The sequence below is a fragment of the Caloenas nicobarica genome, chromosome 11 (genome assembly GCF_036013445.1).
Source record: "Caloenas nicobarica isolate bCalNic1 chromosome 11, bCalNic1.hap1, whole genome shotgun sequence".
Classification (NCBI taxonomy): Eukaryota; Metazoa; Chordata; class Aves; order Columbiformes; family Columbidae; genus Caloenas; species Caloenas nicobarica.
In genome coordinates this window covers 2,111,151-2,122,243 of record NC_088255.1, presented here as the reverse complement: position 1 = coordinate 2,122,243, position 11,093 = coordinate 2,111,151, and the positions used below count along the sequence as shown (strand labels likewise).

At 53.4% G+C, this 11,093-nt stretch overlaps 1 protein-coding gene across 1 annotated transcript in view; it reads left to right on the top strand.

Annotated features, from left to right (window-relative positions):
* The first annotated feature begins 5,405 nt into the window (after nucleotides 1-5,405).
* WNT7A (Wnt family member 7A) overlaps nucleotides 5,406-11,093 on the top strand; it is a 36,349-nt gene continuing 30,661 nt past the window's right edge. Inside the window, exons 1-2 of the mRNA XM_065642564.1 lie at nucleotides 5,406-5,476; nucleotides 6,342-6,568. Of these exons, the coding sequence (XP_065498636.1) occupies nucleotides 5,406-5,476; nucleotides 6,342-6,568 (298 nt within the window). The remainder of the gene's footprint in view (nucleotides 5,477-6,341; nucleotides 6,569-11,093) is intronic.

The window sequence follows — 11,093 nt, the reverse complement described above, 5'->3', positions numbered from 1 at the left end:
CTGAAAGGACTCTCTAGTCTGAATTTGCAGATGTTTTGACAACAAAACAGTGCAGCTATGATTAGCCTGATAAAAGCGAGCCAGAGTATTGATGGTATGTGCATCCAGGATCTAGTTACAAAATGGGCTTTTAACCACACACTCCTTTGTGAATTCATGTTATCAGAGGCCATCTTAAAAAAAAAAAAAAAAGAAAGCCAGACAACCTTTCTTTTTCATTTTGCATGGGTGTAGTTTTTGTATTTCTTTACGTTTATGAAAAACGAGACATTAATAACCTTGACCAGAACCACACACTGAGCAGACAGATGCTGTGCAAACTTCCTTACTGAGCTTCACCAGCCCACGTCCCTGCAGAGACCAGGAGCAGCCGTGAATCTCTTTAGCCAGAGGGAACTATTGGATCCAGTTGTGGTTTTGTGATGGAGTCCCAAAGTCCAGAGAGACCAACAGACTTTTCAAAGTTTGGCGTTTTTTTAACCTAATTTATTTTGAGAATACAGTTTCAGAGCTCATTAGCCAGCGTACTAAATCATTGCGCTGCTTAATGCCAAAAAGCAACCCCGACAAACAATTAACAATAGAAACACCATTGTGGCCACAAGTGATGGATGGCCCAAGGGTGTAGCTTGGGCCCAGTCTTTGTTCAGAAGAAAGTTGCTGCTGCTAAATAAAGAAATGGGTAGTAAAAGGTGAGAGTGAACAGATCATATCTGGAATAAAAGTATTCGCTCTGCATGAGGGTTCTGTCTTGTAGAGTCAGGGGAAGGTGCTGGGGACAGACCTGCCCCTTCCCGACCATGCAGACAATTGCGCTTCCCAGAGCAGCAAAAGCTGCCGCCGCGGCTCCTGCAAAGAGCCCAGAGCTGGATGTTCACCTGCAGACATCTTACGGGATGTCTTTTTAACCCTTTTAAAAGCACAATTTCAAGTTCGTTTCTATTGCCACAGGCGACTTCCTGATTCGTGCTTTTCCGTCATTAATTTCTAATCGTTGTTCCAAGTTTTGTGTTAATTTACCGGTTTGTCTATAACTTATTGCGGTACTCTGTTAAGAGAAATAGAATAATTTATCATAATGCCTCATATTGAATTTTTATGCAGAGATTAGAAAGTTATTAAAATAAAGATATACTGTAAAAAACGAAGCTGGATATATATGCCCTGTAAACCAGGTGGTAGGTAAAGATTAGTTACTATAGACCACTGGAAAAACCACACGGTTGGAAGGACCATTTCAGGTCTATGACATTTAAAACGGTGATTAATACGCTTGAGAAACTTTGCCAAACAAGACAAACTACCCTCTGTAATCTGCACAGGAATGTTATTTTATGTATGCTTCACATGCGCACGCACACACCCTCACATATATCTGGGTCACAATTTTTTTATGAACAAACAGAGTAAGAGAAAGTCATTGATTAGTCCAGTAAATTATTTATCTTCATTTTCTGAAGAGGCTTTGCCATTTTCCGCTCTTACTGAACCCTAAGACAACAATTTGCTCAGCCTTGACCTATCCCATACCCCTGTGCTGCGTTAGACAGCCGACTTGCTGAGCTTGAATTAGACAAAATATCTATAGCTTCAGCATCAGAAACACACACACACACAAGAAAAAAATGAAGCCAAAAGAGCTCCTGGACTGTATTTTATGTGCAAGATCACTACAGCGGGAAATATGGACTGAAACTCTGAAGCAAATTTAAAATGACCTCCCAGTTGTTCTAGCGTTCAGGGATTCACTTTGGGGGTAGATTTGTTTAGCAGCAAGTTTAGTTTCAGGATAAGACTCCTGAGACTGTTTGTGCCTATTTCTGCTCAAGGATTATTGAACCAACATGACCAATTGTACTAAGAGCAATAAAAAAAGCAACAAATGCCACTGAGGTGTGTCCCTGAGTGCTCCTTGTTTCAGATTGCCCGAGCCCTTAGGAGCCCAAGTGGCGGATCAGGGTGTCATTGCACCGACTTATATACAGAGCAAAAATAAAAACCTTCATTCACAAATCCACACGGGCACAATACATTTGGTGACCGGCTCCAATGATGGGAGCGTTCTGACGCTTGGGAAAATTCCGCTTGATGTACGAAAGGGGACAGCGCACTGAGCACATCCCCGTTTGCTTACAGAACTGGTAAAATTACACTCTAACGATGCTGCGCGCAGGACCATCCCGCCGGCCTATATGCCTCACAAGAGCCAGGTGACCGGCTGTGTGTGGGGTTGTGCGCAGGGTACACGGGTTGTCCGAATTCCTGGGGTTGCTGCACACCTGTCCCGTTGCCTCCCCCCGCAGCCGGCAGTGGCACCGGGGCCCAGCGCGGGTGCCTGTCCCAGCACGACGGCTGCGGCTGGGCTCGCTTGTAGCATCCACACATGTTCCTTGCTGAGCTAAGGAGATGACAGACAAATGCAAATTGGGATAACGCCTTTCTGCCTATCTCTTAACGGCACTTTCCTCTTCTGGGGGGTTTCCCTCCCCCCCAAGGAGGATTTGCCCTAAGCCTTGAATTTACTTCTTAATATCTGCTGTATATTGACATGTATAGGCTGTGTGCTCTGGCCTGCTGCTTGTGTCTGGCACTGGGTGTGCTCCAGGACTGGAGCCTGCTTGATGCCCCTTGAGGCTGCGGAAGACTTGAGGCAGCTACTCCCAGTGCCCGTAACCGCCCTGCAGGTGCCAGGGGCTGCCCGCTCTGCCCGTCACTGCCCGCTCTGTCACTGCCCGCTCTGTCACTGCCCGCTCTGCCCGTCACTGCCCGCTCTGTCACTGCCCGCTCTGCCCATCACTGCCCGCTCTGCCCGTCACTGCCCGCTCTGTCACTGCCCGTTCTGCCCATCACTGCCCGCTGTGTGCATCTATGCCCGCTCTGCCCATCTGTGCCCGCTCTGCCCATCACTGCCCGCTCTGCCCATCTGTGCCTGCTCTGCCCATCACTGCCCGCTCTGCCCATCTCTGCCCGCTCTGCCCATTTGTGCCCGCTCTGCCCATCACTGCCCGCTCTGTCCATCACTGCCCGCTCTGCCCATCACTGCCCGCTCTGTGCATCTCTGCCCGCTCTGTGCATCTGTGCCCGCTCTGCCCATCACTGCCCGCTCTGCCCATCACTGCCCGCTCTGTGCATCTGTGCCCGCTCTGCCCATCACTGCCCGCTCTGCCCATCACTGCCCGCTCTGTGCATCTGTGCCCGCTCTGCCCATCTCTGCCCGCTCTGCCCATCACTGCCCGCTCTGCGCATCTGTACCCGCTCTGCCCATCACTGCCCGCTCTGTGCATCTGTGCTCGCTCTGCCCATCACTGCCCGCTCTGCCCATCACTGCCCGCTCTGCCCATCTCTGCCCGCTCTGTGCATTTGTGCCCGCTCTGCCCATCACTGCCCGCTCTGTGCATCTGTGCCCGCTCTGCCCAACTTTGCCCGCTCTGCCCATCACTGCCCGCTCTGCCCATCTCTGCCCGCTCTGCCCATCGCTGCCCGCTCTGTGCATCTGTACCCGCTCTGCCCATCACTGCCCGCTCTGCCCGTCCCTGTCCGCGCTGCCCGCCGCCGCTGCCCCGCCGCGCCCGCCAGGTGTCGCCCTGAGCAAGAGCGCGCTGCCGGCTGCGGGCGGGCGCTGCCCGCGGGGCGCGGTGCGTTCGGGGGTTCGGGGCTCGGCGGCTGCTCCCATCACCGACACCCCAGATTGCATTTCCTTCTCCGCACAGCGCCTGGGGCCGGTCGGCCGCTCCGGCTGTCTCCGGGAAGGACGGCCCGGGCCGCGGGGGGAGGCTGCCCGGCGGAAAGGTGATGTGAAAGCATCTGCTGCACCGGGAAAGCCTGGGCGATGGAGGGGGAGAGCGGAGCCCCCTCCCCGCCCGGGCACTCAGCAGGGACAGGCCTGGCAGCGCTGCCGTCCGCCCCCCGGCCAGGTCCGGCTGCCTGCCCCGCTCGGACCGCGCTCCCGGGGCGGTCCGGGGCAGCGGCGGGGCCGCGCGGGCGCGCCGGAGGGGTCGGGCCGCCGCTCCGGTCCGCTCGCTGCCCCGGAGAGGGGCTTCCAGCGGACGGGTCCTGAGGGCCTTTCATTGGTTTTTCTGTTTTCAGAAAAACACTATCAGCAGAACAATTCCCGCACCACACCCCTGTTATCATTTAGGTAACCTCCCTGTTTGAAATATTTTAAGTGGATAATAAAATAGTCACCATATCCGTGTAAATTCCCGCAACGAGGAGCTGGGATACTCCTCTCGGCCGGGCCGCCCCCCCCGCGGCAGGAAGGCACCCCCGTGGGGTCGGAGCCGGCGCGGCCAAGACCCACCGACACCTGATGCGTTGTAGGGCCCGGCGGGACAGCCGCCTGCGAGCGGCCAAGCGTCCCGGTCTCTGTCGTAAGAAAGATCAATCAGAAAATAAGTGGAGAGGGCACGGCAGGGACACAGACGGGGCGTTTGGGCAACGCGGGGTTTTTTCGCTGCCCGCTGGTGGCTGGGGGGCGGCCGCCCCTCCGCACCTGCCGGTACCGCCGGACCCGCCCCGGTGCGGGGCAAAGCGGCGCTCCCGGGGATGCTGCGGGCTGCCCGGGGCTCGCCCCGCCGCGGCGGCTTATCTCGGCTCGGAAACCGGGAGGGAGAGGAGCCGCACGTTACACACGGGGAGGCAGAGCGAGGGGAGGAGCGTCAGGGCCGGGGCAAACGCATAAAACGAGCCCCAGGTGCTCGGCCGTCCCGACGAACGGGCGGCTATCGCGGAGTCAAAACTTCCCCCCCGCATCCCCGGTGCGGAGCAGCGCGGGGTGCGGGCCGAGCGCGGCGGCCCCAATGCCGCCCGGCGCGCCGGGGCCAGCCCCGGGGGCACCCCCCGGTGACACCCCCCGCAGCCCCTGCCGCTTTCCCCCGGGCCGTGCCCGCAGGAGGAGCCGCGCTGTCCGCCCGAGGAGGATCGCTGTGAGCCTCCGTGCAGGCAGGTGATCTGTCTGCCATTTCTGGTTACCCTTCTTCCCACCTCCCCCGCCTTTCTTCCCCCCCGGCTGGACAACTCCCTCCTTTGGAGAACACGCCCAAGTAGCTGAAGAAGAGAGAAAAGGAGGAAAAAAAAAAAAAAAAAAAAAAGAGAGAGGGAGATAGTTAACACTGAACCTGGGGGGAGCGCCCGGAGCCGCCGGCGCTCAGGAGGATCCCGCAGCCCATACATTGGCAGCAATAAAGCGCTCCGTGTGACAGGCATACAAATCTGGGAGAGAGGGGCAGGCGGAGCGGAGCCCCGGGAGCGGGCCATGGTGAGTGGCCGCGGGGGCGGCGGGGGGCGCGGGGCGCTGCCCATCGCGGCCGCGCTGCCCTGACCCGCGGCGGCTCCGCACTCACGGCCCCGCGGCAGCCGGCGGGCATCGTTTCGCATGTGGGGCTGAGACACGGCAAGCAAGGAATATGAACAGGAAAACAAGGCGCTGGATCTTCCACATCTTCCTGAGCCTGGGGATTGTGTATATCAAGATCGGGTAAGTAACTTTTTTTTTTTTTTTTTCTCGTTCTTTTATAACAATCGCGCTCTCTCTCGCTCTCAGCCTAACCTGCCCAGACCTGTTACTATTTAAACTCGGGAAGTCTCAAAAAAAAATGATGGTGGTGATCACGATTATTTCTTAGAAGACAGGTAGAGCCCCCACACGTCTGAGCGACCCTCGGGGGCGCAGCCTCCGGCGGGGCGAGGCGGCGGCGGCCCCGGCGATGTGCGGAGCGGCGAGGGGTCGGGGGTGCCCGCTGCCACCCGGGGGTGGGGACACCCGTGGGCCGCCCTGGAGCAGCCGGCTCTTCTCCAGCCCGGCCGGCGCTCCCCGGCCGCCTCCCGCCGCCACCTGCCACCCGCAGCTCGGGGCCTCCGCGCCCGCACGGGAATCGCTCGGGGCCGCAGCCGGAGGAGCCGCCGCCGACCGCACCGAACGGGCAGAGGGAGGCTGGCGGCTCCGGTCCCGCAGCATCTCTGGCCCGTCCCGTCCAGGTGCGCCCGGCTGCGGGGGCGGCGGCGCGGCCCGGGGGCCGTCCCCGTCCCCCCTCCCTCCCTCCCACCGTTCAACGGGAGAGGGAAAACCCTCCCAGCCCGTTGCCAGTGCACGGCCCGGGCACGCAACGCCGCCGCACGCATTTAATTCACGAATGAGGAAGTTGGGTCCCGTTTTGGCAGGAGCCCACGTTGCTCCTTATCGCGGCTTCGGCTGTGGAGAGAGGGAAGCGACAGGGGAAAAGGCGGGTGTTTTCCGGGGACACCTGCCAAAGCCGGGCCCTGCAGCGCGGGGAGGCGGCGGGGGCTGCGTCCACCTCCGGGACCAGCCTCCCCACAGCCACCCCGCTGTCTTGTCGTTGCAGGGGCTTTTCCTCTGTGGTGGCCCTGGGAGCCAGCATCATCTGTAACAAGATCCCGGGTCTTGCCCCCCGGCAGCGGGCGATCTGCCAGAGCAGGCCCGACGCTATTATCGTCATCGGGGAAGGGTCCCAGATGGGCATCAACGAGTGCCAGTTCCAGTTTCGCAACGGGCGCTGGAACTGCTCTGCCCTGGGAGAGAGGACCGTCTTCGGGAAGGAGCTCAAAGTGGGTACGTGTCCTCTCTGCTCGCTATGCCCGGCTCCCATGCCGAAAGGGGGGTGCACAGGGAGTGCCGGGGCACAGCTGTTGGGAAAGACCAGCCGGGGCGGGACGGCTGCCCCGAGCGCGTTCACCTGGATGCTGTGCTGTTGTCACCAACGTGACGGACACCTGTGGCCGGGCACCTGCCCCAGCCCTTGCTGCGGGTCAGGAATGCACCGCCACACGCGTTAGCTTCCACCACGGCATTTCACTGTCCTGCTCTCACAAATCCCCTCTGACAGATTTTGCACCTGCGTGCACAGGACAGCAGCCTTATTCATATGCAGAATGCGTTTGGTTAAGGGTAGCGGTCAAAAGCCGAATGCTGAGCGGGGTTAGAATTACACTTTTGGGGTGCAGACGCCTCAACAGTGATACTGGCCTGACATTTGTACCTGTTGGGACTACGGTCCAGCAATCAGTCTCATTGTAAGAGATTTCCACCACATAAGATAGTCACTCTATAGCAACCACATCTACTGCCCTCTCTCCCACCAGAAGGAACGGGGGTGTTCTGGTTTGAGATGTCAGGGCATTTACAAAAACTGGTGCAATCAACAGGCAGAAGATCCCATTTCCAGCTTCCGTTTTTTCAGTTATTGCGACAGTACAAAAGGCATCAAAATTCTTAACTAAAACAGCATTAATAATGTCAGACTGGAGGAAACAGAGCTGAGGTTAAAACTCATACCCCTGTACTGCAAAACACATCATCATGGAGCTTACTCAGTGTTTGTTGATTTCACAGCACTTAAAATACAAGGAACGAGGAAAAGTCTTTCCCAAAAACCAGGTATACCCATTTTTAGAGGCATCTGAAAGCTAATCACTCACAGTACGGCACTCTGCATCCAGAAATTGAATCTGGGATCTGCGGTTTCCAGCCTTGAGGTCTTAAAAACCCTGAAAACCCATGAAATAATGCTTAGTGTGATAGAAAACATGGATGTTTCATGTGAAGAGGTGACTCGGGACAGAAGCTGGCAGAGCCCTGAGCAGCTGTGCCCTGGCTGCCGGCAAACTGGGAAACCCTGCGGTTAAACTGGGCTGGCTCCAGTTCAGGTATCAATGGGCAGGACATGTCCCTAGTACCTCATTCCTCGCATTCCTACGAAATGTGGAGATACAGCCCTGCCACTCTGCTCTGGAACTCCCGAGAACGCCTGGCATTAATTGAACGTATACTTTGCCACATGTGTGCACACCAATGTGTGTATTTTCCAAAACCTAGAGATATTTAAGGAAAGACCAGAAAGAGAACAAGACAACTAAACGTGAAAGCCCCGTGTGAGTTACCGACCTTTCAACACCTTTGATAATCAAACAGAGTGAGTCAAGTAGGGAATGTAAAAACCACCCTGCACGACATTGTGAAATATCAGAAAATGGACCATTTATTCAGATTAGCTCATTGTTTCTATTCCTTGAGCTGAGCTGTTCCTGTCAGTGATCCATGCAAATGTTTGCCACTTATGTCAGTGAAGAGTCCATTTGGACGGCTGACAGGTTTGGGCTCATTTAGTCTAAGAGTAACATTTCCCTAAACAGAAAATGTGAGAAGCATTTCTTCTTCTCCAAGAAATCATAAAGCTGCGGAGTTATTGTGGTCTGTTGTATAAACCTGCACTCAGTTCCTCCCCCCCTTCCCAAAATTGAATTATTTAGCTAGCGGGTTATATTTAGGTCCTTTTAAAGAAAGTCAATATTAAAGGAAGTAGACTTTGATCTGTCTTTGAGGTGATAACTCTTAATACATTCTATCTATCCATTACGAGGCTGAGATGGATAGCGCAAATTCATCGATGGTTTCGGAACATGCTCAAGTATTGAAAGGCATCCAAATTATAAAACTCATTTAAAGAATAAGCAAAAACTTCAAATTTAAACAGGTTATACAGTGACATTTGAAAACAAATGCTGATAAAAGTCCCCCAGGTCTGAAATCTGCAATGGTGAATTTTCCATGCGTGCAAGATGTGCACGGTGTCTCAGCCCCTAAAATGCCAGGAAATATTATAATGTAACTACTCCTGGTCGGGTTGTCCCCTTGCTCTTCCACTTCCTCCCTTTCAGCATGTATAGAAATGTAGAATATCTGACACAGCTCATCTTTCTACAGCTATAAGGAAAATGCATCTGTTCCCTACATTTCTCGCTTTTTCCCTGAGATCTCTGTGGCGGGGTGTGCTCTATGCAGAGAAATAGAGGCCAATATTTCACTCTCGTTAAAAAAGGGTAAAACCTACGTGCCGTAAGTCAAATTTGGTGCCCAAAAAGAGGCGATCAGGCCTGTCTGCCCTGCCCTAAATGGGAAAGAGAGAGAGACGTGCCATGGAGAACAATATACCCCATAGGACATATTTTAAGGTTACTGTACACAAGAACAACCCAGGTTGCCAATGGGGCGAAGATATTGTAGCTTTTTTTAGTTAGCAGCAACAGCTCCAGGTTCTCAGTCCTTTGACACAGCATGTATTACAAAATCCTACTCAAACAGCAAGTAATACATTAGGATAATACCTTTTATAGCATTCAAGGACTGATTGTATTTCCCGGCCAATTGCATCCTTAAAGTTACGACCTCGGCCGTACGCAGGGCAGCTCTGCCTTGCGTTGCGGTTCCGTCAGCGGGGACGGACGAGCTCGTGCCGCGTTATCAGAGGCTTTGCTCTGCCATGGTGCGACACCAAGGCACCTGCTCTGTGATTAGGACGTGACTCCAGTGACAGGGATACGGCCGCCTGGCCCCCGCGCTGCTGAACGCTGCGGCGAGCAAAGTCCAACATCCACTCGGGAGGATGCGCTTAAGTAACTCTTATGCTAATAGGATTTGCGTGTGTTAGTCCATACAAATCAGCTCCCTTGGATACCACAGATTCTTGAGAACTATTCCCCAGCCCGGGATTTTGACGGCACACCAAGCTAAATCTCTTCAAAACCACATTTCCTTACTTTCACCTTTACCGAGTAATCTGTTTTATGAATATTATGCAAATGGACCCAAATGGTTTAAATTCTCATGTCGACACTGCAGGGTGATGCAGGAGGCCCAAGTTTTCCCTGTGGCTCTGCCACTCTGTGGCCGAGGGACCCTGAGCTTCCTCCTCTGAGCTTCTCTTTCCCCATTTTTAAAATGGCAACAGGGACACGAGACTTGGTGACACTCTCTGAAGCCTGTAGAAGGAAAGCAACAACAAAACTTTCCTGTTCTAATCTGTAGCATGTGTGCCTCTGTATTTTAACGAAGTCACATACAATCTGTCTTCCAGTGCTAATTTAGTTGTAGTTATAGTTAGTAACCGCTTAAATTCATCCGTGCTTCATACGGTGTATTTGTGATCACAGACCCGAGTTTCCAGCTCATCGTCAAATGCTTCCAACCAGTACAAAGCATATACTCTCCGTTTCTTGTGTCATTTTATCTAGTTTGTCCTTCAAAAGAGAGATTCTCCCCTACTGACACACTGTGGATCTCTTATCGTGACAACTGGTGACAATAGTGCCAATAGCATGAAGAGAAATAACAGAGTAAAAGCGACACCAGTTTACTCCAGCTGAGGACTTGGTGCAGTTAAGACAGGACATGATAAAGTCGCAATCAAGATCAACACAAGGATTTTTTTTCTAGACAACTCTGTAGTCACCTTATTAATAATGTAAAGTCACAAAGAGAATTTTAAAATAACTGTGGAGATGATGCAATGCTGCAATTACGGACACTTTTAAAACCAAACGTATTTGTTTCAGTGGTCAGCAGTTCTGTTCCTGAACACGGCCACAACCAAACCCAAGGTTTCAAAGCAACATAGGCCAAAAACCTCCTGCCCACCTCTCTTCAGGTGAAACGTGGCTCAAGCGTCAACACCTGAGCGACCAGAGATGCCTTTGGTAGGACCTGAAAATCAGATTTGGGCTCTGATGGGTCACAGCAAGAGCGGGTGCTGTGACCCGCAGCCCATTTTGCAGCGTGCGACCTCCTGAACTGGTGCCCCACAGTAACGCTGCTCTTTGTGATAATCACGGGCCAAGGAGTAACTACCTCAGATAATTGCTTTAGGACATGCAAACCTTTCATGGTATCTAGAGGACAGCACCATAGAGCACAAATTAAAACTATGTCCTCTTGTCGCAACTGAGCAGCACTGCCACTGGTAAACGAGACTTGCAAAGTAAAAATAACACAAAGTGTTTGACTGCATCTCTATAAAGTGACACAGCAAAGCGGAAGCTCGTTTCCATGCCCATCTATGAAAAAAAAGGTGCTACAGCCTCGTGGATGCTGCCACGGACCCTGCACGGGAGAGGACGGAGGGAATCGCCGAGGGCTGTGTGGTGGTCCCTGAACAGCATTACGGAAAAACTGGTTTCAGCCAGGTTTTCATCCTGGTCTTACTAAAATCCATCAGTTCTTTGGTTTCTTTTACACTGAAAAATGTTTCACTATAATCACGGTGATACCTTCATCCATCGGGCATGACTCATGTGAGCAAGGA